This window comes from Salvia hispanica, chromosome 6 (genome assembly GCF_023119035.1).
Source record: "Salvia hispanica cultivar TCC Black 2014 chromosome 6, UniMelb_Shisp_WGS_1.0, whole genome shotgun sequence".
Classification (NCBI taxonomy): Eukaryota; Viridiplantae; Streptophyta; class Magnoliopsida; order Lamiales; family Lamiaceae; genus Salvia; species Salvia hispanica.
In genome coordinates, this window is record NC_062970.1 from 30999241 (window position 1) to 31016530 (window position 17290).

General features: G+C 38.1%; 1 protein-coding gene across 1 annotated transcript; it reads right to left on the minus strand.

The window, feature by feature from the left end:
- Positions 1 to 545: 545 nt before the first annotated feature.
- On the minus strand, positions 546 to 17041 carry LOC125197322 (protein furry homolog-like). Its single transcript, XM_048096056.1, has 18 exons — positions 16760 to 17041; positions 15560 to 15747; positions 15003 to 15121; positions 13330 to 13375; positions 12345 to 12417; positions 12123 to 12180; positions 11652 to 11747; positions 10774 to 10891; positions 10438 to 10704; positions 10118 to 10219; positions 9625 to 9979; positions 9422 to 9535; positions 8194 to 8819; positions 7882 to 8078; positions 7435 to 7657; positions 5851 to 5970; positions 4595 to 5368; positions 546 to 3892 (listed from the first exon to the last, which is right to left on the minus strand). Exons 2-18 carry the CDS (start codon positions 15653 to 15655, stop codon positions 821 to 823), a joined length of 6456 nt encoding a protein of 2151 aa, XP_047952013.1. The 5' UTR covers positions 15656 to 15747; positions 16760 to 17041; the 3' UTR covers positions 546 to 820.
- Positions 17042 to 17290: the final 249 nt, after the last annotated feature.

Consider the following 17290-nt stretch of genomic DNA (forward strand, 5'->3'; position numbering starts at 1 on the left):
ATATATCAATTTGGAACGCTAATTAAATTTTTGTATGATACACGTAGATTTTAAACTTTTTGAACTAATTTAAAATATTGGTGAAACTTTTTGTATATATGGTGCAATTAGCTCCCATTAAGCTGGCTTGAAACCCAAACATTTAAGATTGGGTTCAACTTTTATAACTTAGTTAAATTTCAACTTAATTAGTGTGAAACTCAAAATCTATTGGACTTTGACCCGATTGATATCACTTTTGATGTTACAATATTCGCAAATGAATATATACTAAATTTTTATAAAAATGCCGTCTCACATGAGTTTCAATCGAGATCTTGGAAAACAAATTGGAAATCCTCCATATGTAGACCTCACACATCCAATGAATCATTGACCTTAATACAATCAATTAATTCTGCAAAATACAATTAGAAATTAACACCAAAGTTTGAATTTACATTCAGTTATAAATAATGGAAAAAGTATCACGAACATAAAATTGTCCGACACAGTGCTAAAAAATGCTTCAAAGCCTAGATGATATCTAGCTACCCAGTAATCCATGACAAAAATATCTATATGTACATCTCATTCCACACAGCTGAATGTATGTACCAACAATTGAGATCATAAAATGTATAAACTAACAAAGTTTTCACAAAACTTATGCAAGAGATATTACCTCCTACCAATGAACAAAACCTATCAACCTCACATCATGGAACAACAACTATATCTAATTAGGTAAATAATTATTTACATTAACCAGACTCCTCCCCTCCCAACCATGGACTGTAATAAACCACAGGCAGGACGAAGAAGCATGGTGTCGATCGATCTACAAGTTCCCAATGGTAGTTACAAAGGGGACCAGCCTTCTGTAGTCCCTCCGTCGACCAAGAGCACAACTGTCAAGGACTCGTCCTAGCATCAAACGGGTATTTTGCAGCGCTAATTCTTTTTGTGACGCACTAGATTCAATGGCATTAGCCTGCCCAGACGGAGTCAAGCCTGTCCCAAATCCGAGCCCCCCGGCAAACTGCAGAGGCCCACTTCGAGCTTTGAAAGATGTCTGAGGGACGAGGATCTTCTCATCCATTCCCGTAAATCCATTCTCGAAAGAACCCAGCTCATGTGGATGGGACCCTGGTATAGAGCTACAGCTTTGTAAGAGTGCTTCGAGAACACTGAGAGCTTCCCAGCACAGAGTACTCTCGACCAGCTGGGATACAATCGCATACATGTGAGGACTCTGTGCAGCATCTACAGGAGTATGTTGGAGTAGTGCCTTCAGCATAAGAAGTATTACACGTTGATACTCGACTGGTCCTTTCTCTAGCAGCCGGAGAAGATGCCCAAAAGCCAGAGCAGAGTGCTTGGGAAACCACTCGTTGCACAGTAATGGTGAGACACAAGCAAGGAGATTTTCTATACCCTTAAACTCTCCCGAGGCATAAGCCATGAACACAGTTGCTAACTCATCCAATGATTTGGCCCGGCACCATATTGCAATGTTGGTTGCAACAGTACAAGCCTTATGATAGTGTTGTTGCAGTGGCGAAGTTGGTCCCACCACTGCATCCTGACTCAGCTGTAAGCACAGCCATGGAAGTAAGCCTGTGATATGCATCAAGAGGCGGGTTTCTGTATCACCGAATATTGAGTCACAGGAAGGCACTGTTATTTGAGAGAGAACTTCAATGGAAACACCATGGCTGACAGTGGACATCAGACCTTTAAGGACAAGAGGCTGCACTCCATCAAATGCAGGAACTTTTGAAGTTGACGGTGATACTTCTGATACAATCCTGGACTCCATACGCTGAAAATCAGGACCATCTGATATGCTTGTATCGAGCTCATCACGAGGCATGCTTGAGAGCAGCACATTTTCTGTTGTCGTGTCCCTGAACGACAGACGATAAATTACCCGAGAGAAAAGCTCAAGCACCTGGCAGTATACATGAATAAAGTCTGTGTGCATCATGGCAACGCAGCCCCAGAAGAGTTGTGGATAGAGTATTACTTTCTCAGGTTCCATATTTTCCACCATCACCTGCAACGTTAACAAAATTTCCATAACAAATCCCAAAACTGATGGTACTGGATTTCCCAGGCATCTGTGCAAGCAGCGAAGGAGAGAGACACATGCATCATTTGTGACACGTGGCCGTAATGCACGGTATATTTGGTGGGACCGGCAAGCAAGGTGCCTTGATGTGCATTCCATAGCCCATTTTAGTGCTTCTGCCCCCCAAGTTTCTCTAAGATCTCCTTGGAAAAAAATTGCATCAACCATACTCTGCACAAGAGCAGATAAGAGTGCTGCACTTGGCAGCTCAGTCCTGACTAGTGTGGGGTCCTCATTCTCCCACATCATGCTACCTCTCTTCGATTGGACATATTTGATCAGGCTGACAACCTGTTGCTTGTTCTCTCCATCACTATGCTCAACATCATACAGTTCTAAGTGCCGACCAGCAAGTGAATACAGCAGATTAACAAGGAGATGTTGGCAATGCTCCAACACAATATCCTCTGAACTGTCCATTGAGACGAATGTAACATGAAAGAGAAGTGGCAAATGCTCTCTAAAATCCTCATCATTCTCATAGGCAATTTCAGCTAAAAGAATCAATGCGATGTCCGCCTGAGTCAATGTATGTTGCTGATGGCCTTGCAATGCTGACAGAAGTTCTTTAGCATTCACGCCATGAGCGCCAGTTCCTGGGTGCAATACATCTTCCCCAGAATTTGGGGTATCAATGAGGTAATCTCCACTGTCTCGAGATACATGACGACTTCGTAAACTTCCTGTTGAACTCCGAACCCCAATTAGTGGCCCGGACATGTTGACCAGTGCAGGTAGAAGTTGCCCCGAGCGACCAGCGGTTACAGGAACAACACCAAGCTCTGGGGGCAAAGGAGTTAATGGACCTGAAGCACTTCTGCCACCAACAGCTGCTGTTCGCCAGCTCAAGCTTCCGCTGGTGTTCCTTAACGGTCCGTCAAGAGATCCACGAACGAGTAAAGGTGACATGTGAGGCTGGCTGTCCACGGTGGAAGTTATTTGGGCCACAGCAGGTGCCTGAGAGAACTCTAGGACAATTCCTCCAGCATCACCTTTATTTGCACCAAGTCTCAGAGGCTCCACAGTATCTTCAAGCATCCGCTGAGCCAATTGGTAAACCAAGTGATCAATAGTACGCTGTGGGCAAATTCGAGCTAGGTATAAACTAACCCTCTTGGCAACTGAGAAATAAGTGGCAAATGCTCCACTTATTTCAGCTGATGCGTTTGAATCACAATCCTCAATCCCTTTTGTGATCAAGAAATCCAGAACAGGACTTATATTCCTAGGTTTACTAGCTATTGTGCTCCATAGCTTCTCAATTTCATCAGGGAATTGATCCCCATGGCGCCATGTTACATAATAAAGACTCTTTAACAATCTATCACTCCAACCAGAGTCCTTCAATTTCCAAAAGTTGAGGTTCTCGATCCACGGAGCCATGCACGTCAAAACTTGATGTTGTGCAATTATGTCCACTGCGTCAAGTTGCCTTTGCATTATCTCTTCACAAAGGAGTTGGCTCAATTCTGGATGATCTTTAGCAAGTTTACAAGAGAGTTTGTATTGGAACTGTTGATAAGAGTCAGGAAGGTTGCCAACAACAGCAGCTCGATAGCTACCTGCACCCTCAACACCATCCTCAGCCCATTCACGAACAGAGAGCGTCTCAAGCATTTGAAGAGCATCATCACGAATTTGCCTTGATGGATCCACCACTTTGTAAAGGATCAAGCTTAATAGCCTCTGAATTTCACATTTTGGAATCTCTTGACGCATGTAGACTTCAGCCAAGACACTGAAGTATCCATCAGCTATTGCAGCATCAGAATAGTAGCACTGCACCAAATATTAAATCTAATCAGTAGTGTCAGGTAAAATAATAAATTACTCCCTCCGTCCCGCTTTAGCAGTCCCATTGACTTTTCTGCACTCGTTTTGTAAAAATGATAATAAATAGTTAAAGTGGAGAAATAATAAAGTAAAAAAGAGAATAATATAGAGAAGAGTCTTATCTACATTATTCTCTTTTTTACTTTATTATTTCTCCACTTTAACTATTTATTATCATTTTTACAAAACGAGTGCAGAAAAGTCAATGGGACTGCTAAAGCGGGACGGAGGGAGTATTAGGTAATGTGAATGCTGAGAGAATACCCCGGTCTGAGAAGCATACAAGATACATGTACACATGGAGCTTTAATATGTGTATAAATATGCCTGATTAAGAAGTCTTTGCCACATCAAATTTACTACCATAATGATGATATGAGATGCACTTAGGCAGCCACTACTAACCAGTGGTATATGCAAGATTTGGACATCAAAAATAAAACTAATAGAGGATACAATGATTAAAAGCACAGCTAATTCAAACATTAAGTTCAAGACGGAGTCACGGAACATCAGTTACTCCACTTAATAAAAAAAAACATGTTTGTGTTGTCCACAATTAGGTAAAATGAAATAGCCTCTTGTGAGAATGCCCATGGCAAACATGAAAACTGATAGTTTAGTAAAGTACCGGACTTCATGGTTTACCTGGTCAATGCAGGCAGGAAATAGGTCTAAGTTGGTGAGGAGAAGGTTCTTCAGGGCCAATTTTGCCAGAGACACTCGATGGTGACCTCCTCTATGCCTATCACGGCTGGTTGCTGCCCGCCCAACATCTCCAGTATATTTTGGTAAAGATGGAGTTCTTGGATCAGCTGGTGAAAATCCAAATGGTGCTCTGGGTGCAGGCTCAATAAATAGGCTATTGATCCACGAAATAACACGGCCACTCATTTTCCGTGCATTGTCATCAAAGCATGGTCCATACAACAGAGAGGCCATTGCATTCATGGAGGCCCACTGTATTGCTTCAACTTGTTCACCCAGTTCTTTATCAAATGAAAGCTTGTCAATTGAGTCCTTTGACCTTGAATGCTGACTTGACTTGTAACGTTCAACTTCACGTCGATAATCACCAACACCATCCTGATTCCAGGTACTGCCTGTATCATCACCCCAGGTAATGAGGAGATCAAAAAGTCTCTTTCTTGTTCTAATATCAAATTTCTCAGACTTTGAATCAACAAATTCAGGAGCCAAAAATCTCAGAACGGAAGCTAGTGCATATCGGAGAGGTTGTATCTCTTGAAAGTTCTCAGGAGGCGATGTCAAAATCTGCCTGGTTGTTTCTTCAATGAACTTCAAGTAATGAAGGCGAAAAACTGGTTTGCGGCCTAACATGCCAGGCCATACTTTTTCAGCAACTGTGCGGTATATATTTGAGATATGGATACGAAGTTCTTCTCGGCGGGACTTTTGACTCTGTGTAAATACCAGTTTATAAGTCAAATCAACAGCAACAATTAAGGCTAGAGACAGAGAGAAACAAGAATGAAAAATGCCAGGTATGTGCTATATTGAGTATTGATACAGACTGATCTTAGTTTGATTATGTATCACTCTGTTAAAATCTCTACTTCCCTAAACTAAGACCATATGAGGATGAGCCTTGCAAAAATGCATGACCTAACAACCTGTGGGTGTATTTTGCTGACTTTTTTTTGAGGAAAGACTTTGCAAGATGTCAAAAAAATCCTCATCGACATGTTCATGTAATAGACCAGCAATCACAATACACTATCTTTACAAAATGAGTAGGTGCAATTATGCAATTCTTTATTGAGAAAGATCATGAACCAAGGGATGTATGTAGCACACAATACAAAATATTTAGAAGGACAGAGAAAGACGGAACAAAAGACTGGGAAACTCGAACAGTCTGTAGTGTTCCATTGGAAATATACCTTCCACTTTGGTTTTCCCTCTGTTTCCATAGACACCTCATCTATAAATGATGCAAGCTCACTGAACATTATCTCGCAAATATCCAGATGTGAGTGACCAAGTGCCATGGTGGCTCCATGCTGCAAGTGCAGAGATAGTAAATATTAATTAGAATATAATTGTTTCCCCGTGACTTTAACATAAATAGAAGGGATGACTGGGTTGCTTACTAAATCAAACTTTTATCCTATCTTACAAATTTAACACGACTTTTAAAACGTTCACAATACCACCACCTTTGATTTTCATTAAATTTAACACACCTAATTTTTTCAACAAACAACCTTTTCCCAGAAATGGGGTTGACGTACCAATGAAATGGCGACATATCATCACTGGAAATCATAGACGTGTTGAAATTGCTATAAAATCGATAGAAAGTTTTACTTAGTGTTTTAAAATTCAAGTCAAATTCACAAAACAAGCTAAACGTCATGATTTAGCTAGCAATACTCAGCATGCTTTGCAGTTTAATACCATGCCAATCTCCATGCACAATGCCAAAATATCATGAAACCACCTATATCTTATAATGGGGTGCAACCATAAAATTCAGCATATTTGACACTATTAACTAGCTAAAACACTCCAGGTGAGGAAATAATTTGTGCTATGCGATGAGATGCCAAGTTAACAAAGCATAGAACCAGTCAATTGCAAATTTAGTGTGAGAGTGATGTTCTTTCTCTTGAGGAAGTGGAGTAACTCACAATACAAAGACAAAGTGTCAGCAGTTTACATCACCCGAGAATCCCTATACATATGCAAATAGAATAGTATCATACTAGCAGAGGAAAGATCCATCATTTGTTATCAATTTAACGTTTCCCCTAGTGCAAAAGCAATCCTTTATGATTATTTGGCTATTCGCACTAGCCTCTTGTGCTCTAGAAAACTCACCAGCATTATCATCAGATATGGCTTTGCTATGCACATTAGGGTCTTGTGCAGCAATACATCTACATCAATTCATAGAATTTTACCAAAATGTTTTTTTTTAACTTTAAGACACATCGTCAAACAGTTAGAATGTGTATCCCGCATGTTAAGATATTATCCTTTACTTCTCAAAACTATACTAATTTATCTGTACAACATGAAATGTGCTGGTTTTGTAACTCTATACACGTTCCCCCATCCTAAAACGAGGGAAAAGCAGAAAACATTTTCACATTGAATTTTGACTTTTATAGGGACCTTTTTAACCAGTTCTAAAAGGAGAACACATCACAATTGAGATATTCGATCTCAATCTGCTTAGCACTAAATTACTTATATGCAAATTTATGTTGTCTAAATCCTACAAGTTTTCCTTGGAGTGGAATATTTCCCTAGCAGCTTCAGAGGGTCCTTTCAGACTGATGCCAATTTCATTGGAATTGAATCCATAAAATGATCTTTTATAGAAATCAATCAATAAATTATACAACAGAGATTTCCTACAGGCTGGCTTCATCATTTGCATAAACTGAATGGAAAAATGATATCAGAACATAGATCTACGGAAACATTTTAAAAGATTGTTGGCAGTAGCAACCACTTACTATATGTAGTTCAGAACCAGATTTGAGGGAAGGTAAAATCAGATGGAATAGTTCTTTTGTCGCTACTGAACCACCACCTTCTCGACTATCAAGGGGACATGAGCATGCAAACATTGCATACATGAGCCACTGATCCAGCTTATTGTCAGTATCCTGCGATTGATAAGCCTTTCCCCCCAATTCCGTTGGTGTGATATGAGCAAGACGCTGAATAATCTCTAATCTGCAATATATGATAAACTTAACTGTTTGAATACAGTTATAGAGAACCTGAATAACTGATTATGTATAAACCACGACAGCTTTGTTAATTAATTGCACAGCTTATTGTATTGTTAGGGTAATGATTTCCTCAAGCTTGCTGCTTTATAGAAAGACTTCACATATATTCAGAGAAAACCTTAGGTAGCATATCTGGGAAAAACTGATCATAAAGACAATACTTACTTTGCCTCCCGAACAGAACTAGGACAGAGTTCAGCAGCATACTTGACAATTTCACTAAGGCATCGAGCCCATCTATACTTATCAGGACTCTCAAACATTATAGACTGGAGAGTTACATCAGGAGATACAGCATCCGACTCACGTTTCAGATCAAAAGGACGACCAGAATCCCAGTAGCAGCTCTGAACAATATCATCCTGTAATAAATTCAACTCATACTTGAAAACATGGTATGAAACGTTTAATATTGAGAACATGAAAATGAAACAGACTCTAAGAACAGAACCAGCTGGAGCCGAATCTTTCACTTACCCCATTCTCTTCTAGAACGTCGATTATGAATATTGGTTCAGCCTCAGTTTTCAAGATATGATCTGGACGTTCTTGCATGCAGAGTTCCCGAATATCATGTCGTAACGCACGGACACAACGCAACAACTCCAAAGCAGTATGCCTTATCTGACTATCTACAGAACTTAGGAATATAAGACCAACTGCATCTATCTCTGAAGCACGGAACTCAAGAGCCTCTTGAGAATTGAATGAGGACCTCTTCAATCCCTCATTTCTGTGTATACGTTTTGCATCAAGTGCATCATTTTCCATCTTATCATCTAATAGGCAAGCTCTCCAAAAACGCATGAGTTCAAGAAGGCGTCCCAATGATGTCTGAATAAGAAGGGGGAACTCATCTGGAAGATGTAGGATGAAATTTGCCATCCCTCTCATAACTGCAAAGCGGCGATGAGGGAGGTACCTCACAATTCTGTTCAGGACCTGCACAGCTTCCTCACGAACTCCAGGATCAATGCTAATGCCATGCTGAGGTATTATTTCCGTGATTTTATCACTTCTTCCGACTTCCTCTATGAGATAGGGTATGCACTTTAGCACCGAGCGAAAAAGATACCCTTGGGATTTCTCTTTCGTGACAGCATCTGAAAACTATTTATCAGTTTTATGTCCATGTGGTGCAGAACATACAACAGGAGGCAGTTCGGGAAACACATAATATAAAAGGTTGGTGCTATTGACTACTTATACATGCCAAAATCATGCTCAAATAATATAAACATTTGGATTAATCCCAAGAAACGAGGTCGTGATAGTACAAGGGGTTGGATAATAACCTAATAAACCCTTGGAATGGTAACAATGAATGAGGTTGAACTAAAGTGGCACTAGAAGATTCAAATGACATCTTGCTCACTGAATGCACTTAAGTTGTAAGAAAGGTATGAGCAACATGAGAGGTTAGGCATATGAGCGGCCCAACATGTGATATACCAATTTCCTTTCAATACATGTTTCTAGAAATCAACCTGTACAAGTTCAGGAAAGATTAATTTATAGCAGTTCGATTTCCAGACCTTCCTCTTTCTTGAGAGAGTTTTAGAAACACTGAGCTTAAATGATGAATAACAATAAATCAAAATATATATTTGCCAACTTTATAATGCTTCATGCGATGTGAAGATAAACATGCCCAGATAGTTTCCCATCATTGGGCATAAAGACTTGCAAGAGCTTTAGAATATACCTATTGTGGTCCTTGAGGAAGTAAGAAGAGCCTGACTATAGGTTCTATGGCAAGATCTTAAAATGGCTTCAATTGCAGCCTTAACTTTAGGGATGTAGTGACCAATATTATGAACTGCAAATGCAGCACAAATTGTAAGATAAGATCTGATTTTCTAAAAGAAAAAGACATGGCATACTCGATAGATAAAGAATTAAGACTACCGTGAAGAATTTCCAACCCAACATGCTGGCTAGTAGGAGACATAACAATGGCAAGCAATGCACGAAGACCAATCACCTTTGCCTCCGGACTATCTTGCTTCAGCAATTCCAGAATCGTGTGATTCATTGCAAAATCAAGATTATGTTCTGCTATAGTTACACAGAATTCCACAAGTTTGTCATGTTGGACATCCTGTGTGAGCATTCCTTTTCTGAGGATCGTCAAAAGTTGAGAGGTAACACTGTCTAGGTAATCCCATACACGATTAGGAGGCTGTTTATCCCCATGGACACTCAAGTAAAACCTCAGAAGACGATGCAGACAATCTAATGCCATGAAACGGTGGTTCTTATCCTGAAACATAAAATCAATAAAATACTAAAAAATCCTAGAAGAAAGCATAAAATTATAAAGAAACACACAAATAGGTGGCACAAAATTATTTATGTGGGTAACAAATCCTAACAATGTAGACTATATTTCTAAACTTACCCTTAGATGCTTGTATAGTTGTTCCATGTGCGAACCAATATTGCCGAGGAAAACATTAGGGTCACCAAGACATAGGAGAAGGGTTACCAAAGGGTAACCAACCTAAACAAAGAAAAAACTCACATGAGTCAAAACGTTAAAGGTACATTTTAAAATTTTAAAACAGATAACTTCTTTAGCATACAAAATAAGGTAACGCGTTAAGAGTGTATTGGACAAGCATTATGTTTCAACCCCCCAAATTATAATACGTAAATAATCATCAAAACTAAATTAATTAATTGTAAAAGCGACTGGAAATTTGAAAAGCTGAAACTTACAGCTATATGTTTACTTTGTTTGTCCATCCAGTGCATCAACTGCACTCGTATTCGTGCAACAGCATCATACCATAAGGTCAAAGCAGGTTCAACGCCAGTAGGAGGCCACTGACTTTTTCCACCGTCAGCAAGTGGTGCTAGTATATTTGAAAGCATGTTGCAAAGTGCATGGTGAAGTTCGCTTTTACGCTTGTGAGGAGCGCGATTTAGAGGGTTGGCTTTTGCTACAAAGGAGGCAGATGCATTCAGACCTCCCTCTGTTTTAACCTGAATACCATTTCTTCGTCAAAAATGTTTTGTAACAGCTTAAGATCAGTGAGAATAATTTAGGCATACCCCAAGTTTGAGGTAACGCATCCCATTGATAATACTCAGTGTTTCACTCCTTGCAACACTAGTATCGATTCGGCGAGTATTAAGTTCCATGAAGAAGCGTTCAGTCACGGAACTAAATCTGTAGAGAACAATAAAAGCATGCAAATACTGAATCAGGTTTTAGGGCAACATAAAGGCTTCCAAAGCACATAAACAATAATAAAAGTTATTGACAGATGATATAACTGAAGAAATGTTAATAGTCTAGCGACAAGTTCCAAATTTCCAAGAAATAGCAGAAATGATACAGACTATCACTCTCAAGTCTAACTGACACAAAAATACAGTATATTTTACTGAGGTATCTCCTAAATATAAAAGGTATTACAGCTTGGTCATTATACATGGAGCTTATAAATGTTTTTGTAAAAAGTGTTCATCCAAAAGAAACAATTTTCCTTAAATCTGTGTTGATCATGGCATTAATTGAGTCCTCATATATAAGAAACAAAGTTATATAAACTTGGAGTCGCATCATCCACTTTTAATAATTAGGAATGCCATAACTCCAATCTGTATTGTTTGACAAGTATATTGACATATCCAACATGTAAAAGTGCTGCAGTTCATATCATACACATAAAATTATGTAACAACAAACAACAGTAGCAACTTTGTTCACTACTTCAAGCTCATTTTCCTATTTTCCAAACATAATTATAACTTAACCTGAGTGTTAAACGAGTAAACACAAGGAAACCAACTTGAGGATCAGGATACATAAATTAACATCTTTCAGAAAACGTTCAGCAGATATATTATGCTAAGCTTTTCCCTTTGTTACGTTATGCTAACGGGCTGTGCACATGAATGTTATCAATATACTACCATATTCTTACCTGATACGTGATAAAGCACCCAGGAGCTGAGCGACTAGGTCAAGCAGAAGTCCCCTTAAGTCAACAAGAGAAGGATATTCTACTTGGCTGACAACCCTGTATTGCAATGAACCCAGAGAAAATTAAAAATAAAATAAGTGAGGACATTTTTATGCCCTAAAACAACTTTACTATTAACCAACAAGACAATTATAGATAAACATAACTACAACCACAATAATGATGGCATGTTTAATTGTTTATGCTCTAAAACACTTATATATGTCCACTCTGTATGGCGTGAAAACCACTTTAGCTTTAGCCAACAGAAAACTCAATCCAATTATGTAACTTTATAGGTGTCATACACATCAACGACCGAAGATACACCACACAAAGATGCCATAAATGTAGTAGAAGTCAGGTGCGGAGGTGGATAGTCAGATTGGAATTTGCAATCATTCATCATTTTCTAGATTAAGCCATGGTTACCTGTCTGCATTAATCAACCAGTCAAAGACAAAGTTTTCAAGCCCAATCCAAAGTTTTTCTGTCAAAAGAGGAAGCTCATTAGAAATTTTGATTCTTCTTTCCTCGTTTAAGGGCATGGAGGGGAGAGGAGTCCCAGCCAGTGGAAATAGATTACAAACATAAATCAGGAATTTTTTTAATGGGTAGCTAAAGATTCAAGGGACCATAACTGCACAAACAAACCTGTAAGTCCTTCCTGTGGACAGCATTCAACAAAGCGAATGCATGCAGAGCAAAAAATACATTCCACTGCAAGCTGTATGATTAAACATCATAAGCAAACGAAAGTTATTAAGAATTGAGTGTATTATAGAACACTTGAAAAAAAAAGAAGGTAAAACTAAATTGGTTCTCCTGGGACCAGTATATCATTTAAGCCAATCCCACTTAAGCATCAAAACTGTCACGTCCAATCCATATTACTGTCATAGAATGATAGTACTAATATTTAACCATTAGTCAATTTGTTCGCATCTTTTAATGGACCCCTGCATGATTTATTTCTTTCTTTAAGATGCATCAAACCAACAATATAATTTGTTAGTTGTTACAACAATAAAAGGTTTCACATGAAACCAGCATTTTCATAATCAACATCATGCCCAGCACACAAGTTTTACAATATGCAGTTAAAGGAAAAATATATACTCTGATGCTTTCTGAAGAGCTCCAAGTTCTTCTCTAGATTATGTTATTTTAGATGCCTTATCAAGATTTTGTTGAGAAGCAACTAAGATATAGAAGCCTAAAAAGACTAGAGCTTGAGAAGTTTAATGCCACATCCTTCACTAAGAAAATTGGTGTGATGATATAGCTAGATACTCTCAGGCTAGGCTATTAAGAATCAGATGCATGTTCTGGTTGAAATTGTTTGTTCTGTTTCAAGCGCATCACTATGCAATCGATATGCTTTCTCACATTGAATCATTCTTTTGTTATTCAGGGTCTAATTATTTTTCAAATCCTGCCTTCCACACAGAATCATCTTACCATTTCCTAGAACAGCACCCTGGTATTAGCACAACTCTTCTATACAAGCTACAAATGAAAGGAAAAAGGACAAGCAAACAAAAACTAACAAACAAACATAAACAAGATACAAAAACTGCCCTAACAGGGTGTGTAAGAATGTGAAAGTAATCATTCATAAGAATGAAGAGAGACTAACCTTCCTTTGAAATGTTGAAGCATCATTAGCACCTTTTGGAGATTCACTGCATAGTTAACCCAAAAGCCCTTCTTAAATACAAATGAACATATATTAAGGTCATACATATATAACATATATCCCTACTACATAGCCCTACTACCTTAGACAATCAAACAATAACCATTCAAAGCCACTATATAAGATGGGATTATTATCATATGTACACCTTTTAAGTCAAGCTTGCGTGTTAATATCTGAAAATGTAATCAAGCCCCTATGATTTCATATCAAATTGAAATTGAGATTTGATCATCAGAAAAAGTGAATATCTATCCTATAATTATGCTGAATAGCTTAGATTATCTAAAGGAAGATTAAAACATTTTTGGTAACCTTAGGGAAGTTAGGATTTGGAATATTGTCTGGAGAGAAAGCTAGAAAGTAATGTAGAGTGGGTACGAGGGAAAGTTTCATCAATCAAGCAATTAAGAGCTTCATCCAACTCAATAAAGAAAAAAACAAAAGCGGCAATGGCTTATCTAGTTTTTCAACCTAATTGATATCCTTCTCCCATTGCAATAGCTTTACATCCTTCGAGGCTATGACTGTGATTCCTTATGCCAGTCTTCTTCTCCCTCCATCCAAAAAAATAGTCTACTTTTGCCATTTTAGTCTGTCTCCTAAAATTAGACTGTTTCTATTTTTAGCAACTTTTTCTTTCTAATGAGGTGGGCCCTTTTTTCCACTAACAATACTCCAATCACTTTTTCTTTCTATCACTCTCCTCCTTAGCCAATTTCGCGTTAAAACCTATGTCATTCCCAAATTCTCTATTTTTTTATGGGACAGACTCAGAGGGAGTAATTCACAAGGACAAATCAGTTCGTTTATTACATTGAGCAAACTATCAAACATCATTATGTTTGTGTTTGTTAAATCACTATTTTCTAGAGGTGTGCATCTCTCTCTGGTATTTGAAACCTATAGCGTTGGTACTTTCCATATTCACAAAACATATAAATCTTGATTCAAATCAAACTGCGGAAGGATATTTGGAAGAGTCAATTTTCAGGATTGACCATCCAAAACGCCACCCCAAAGAAGCCTTTTGGTGCACAAATCAGTTACTTTGGGTAGCTATCTAACATTGAGCTAAGAATATCTTATTACTTAGCTGGATAGTATAAATTAGGCAGTACTTGAACACTTCATATCAGCTATAGTAATTCGACAGACATTCAAAAATTCAAATAATAATAAAACCTTAGCTAAAGTACAAGATCACTTATCTAAACTCTAAAGCAGGGGTACTTATAGTCAAGGGCTCATATATTTGCAAGCATACTCTTGTCATAGCCCAACATTGTTCAAGGGCTCCGTTTGCCAGATTGATACAATTCAGAACATCAAGGACAATATTACAACATATTTTAAGTAAGTCCAAACCCCAAAGTTGGAGCTTTCTAATGAGTTAGCCCGGAAAGGAAAAAGGTATGCTAACCAGCAAATCAGCTACTTATTGATTGGCATATTCCTATATCTTATTGATTGTTTGTGGAGTTTATTTGGATTATTTATTCAAGAGATAAGATAGCTTAGGACTACGTTTACCAATAAATTCATAAAAGGAATGTTATATGTTGAAGTTGGCTGGCGATTAACAAGAACCAATTTTTCGGAAAAAGAAAAACCTTTCTCTCCATCTTAAAAGAGCCTCGAGTAAAGGTACAGGGGTATGTCGAGCCACCATCGCTAAAGAATCCAATACTTGTTCATAAGCTGGATCTGATGGACGAAGATACTGTCCATCCTGCAAAATTGATGAGACATAATCATGAGAACTATATAGAGTCAAGAACCGGTGCTATGCACATAAAAGCCCCCCGCAATAGTAATTTCATGGATTACTCAACTAACATTAATTTCATAACCAGACAGCCAATAGCCATTTAGCTAATTATGTCTTTTTCTCTAGGATTTCCCAACAAATTTTCCTTATGTAAACATAGGTCAGCCTCATCCCTTGCTCTCATGTATTTAGCCAAACAAATATAAGCCTCCATATACATAGTAAGTATACCATTTAAAACCCGTTAGCTAGAACCTAACGGGTTTTAAATGGTATTGTGCCTCATAATCCAAAATAAACCTTATAACTTGACATAACGAACTACGGAGCCATGCGGGAAATTGAAGAGCTCAATCACTATATTATCATAGTATCATAAACAGACACAAAGAACCTTACCTGAACTTGAGCGGTTTCAATGCGTCGCCTGGCAAGAGGAAGGAACCGCTGCAGCAGCGCATCGACAATCAGCTTTGCCGCACTCCCTGCCTTCATTTCTTCCCTGACTAGAATGCAAAATATAAACAGCTCCCAACTTCACAAATTCATCTTAACTATATTCATTGTGTTCATCCCCATCAGCGATCCTGATCACATGCAACAGGTCAGAAATCACCGATAAAATATTAAAGCAAGATTCAGCTACAGTAGCTAAAAAGGAAAATTTTATGATTCAAATACTGCTCCTACATTACACTGATTATATGAACGCATTTCACAATTTAGGAAATAATTTACTCTCATAGCTAGAAGCCGCAGTACCCAAGTCTTGTTAATATAGAAGTTTTAGAGTGACATCTAGCAGAGTATAGTAAACGTTTGAATAATTTCATGAATGGGGAAATATTATAAGGTCCAAATGTTGAATTTGATAATCGTTTTACAAGTCCATTTAAGTCGTCTAAGCCAAAAAAAAGTATTCCATAAAGCCTAAACCAGTTCTTAAGCCCAGTAGCAGTGGTGACAAAACTTATCATGATAATAATGTGTTTCCACCAAATTCCACGTTAAACAACAATGCCAGATTCATGCAAATCTCGGTAAAGATATTCTCCTAATAGCAAATGAAATTGAGATTAAACTACAAATCAAGATGAAGACCTTAGCATACAAATAAAACATGTGTTAACTGAAATAAAATTAATATACAAAACAGTTATTATCATAAATGTCAATAAAGATGTTTCCAAGAAGATCTCCCCCTCTCATCTCACATAAAAAAAACCACCTCTCTCACCGCTACTAAAGTCGACTATCTTAATTCCAGTATACTTAAACTCACATTCAAAATATTTACAACCAGTAATTTAGTAGTCACTATTGGAAACAAGGAAAATTGAGAATTCGGGTAACTCAATACTTCAAGGCCCAGTTATGCTCCAGTCTGTGTCGACAATAGACTAAAAAACAAAACTTCATAGTATCATCTTTTACAGCAACTCATTCTGGTGACAGATTGACCGACGCCCCAATTCCCCAAAATCCCAATCTCAATCCATTACCGGGTAAATTTATCGACCCAATAGTCGGCTCTCGAATAGGATGTATCCAACAACATCAACAAAATAATAACAAGAAGAAGAAGTCTAATTTCCGAACCTCTATCGGAATTCATCCGTCTGAAACCGCGTTCTTCTCGCCGGAAATCAACCCATCAGCACCCAAATCAGCGGACCTAACCCCCATTTTTGAGCTCTCCTTCCCTCAACCGGGACCCGAACCTTCCCGTCGCCCTGAATTTCTCTCTCTCTGGAGCTCGATATGTGTGCGTGTGAAGCTGCGCTAAATAGTGAGTGAGCAGGGACGAGAATACGAGGAAATTTGGGAGCTCAGGAAATGGGTGTTGCTGTTGCCAGGTATGAAATGTGGTAATACACGGAATTGGGGTAGTCAGTATGGTATTTCATTCAATTGCTTTCCGTTCAAATGGTCAATGCACTAGTTAAATGACTTGTTTCATTCGTATCAATAAATCGAATATTTTATCTCATGTGCAAATAGTAATAAAAGGGATTCGTATATTTGCACTTCCAATTTCACAATATTTCAAAAATTATCATCGATTTATATTTTTATTTTGTAAATCTTGGACTTTGAAAAAAATGCATTTATTCCACTATCTTCTCCACA

Bases quoted from the DNA above. Each gene is read 5' to 3' on its own strand.
- LOC125197322 (XM_048096056.1), bottom strand. From the start codon at position 15,655: ATGAAGGCAGGGAGTGCGGCAAAGCTGATTGTCGATGCGCTGCTGCAG. The intron at 12,418-13,329 runs GTTAGTCTCTCT...TTAATCATACAG, and splicing joins CTTCAACATTTCAAAGGAAG to CTTGCAGTGGAATGTATTTT. The intron at 11,748-12,122 runs GTAACCATGGCT...ATTGCAATACAG, and splicing joins TGGTTGATTAATGCAGACAG to GGTTGTCAGCCAAGTAGAAT.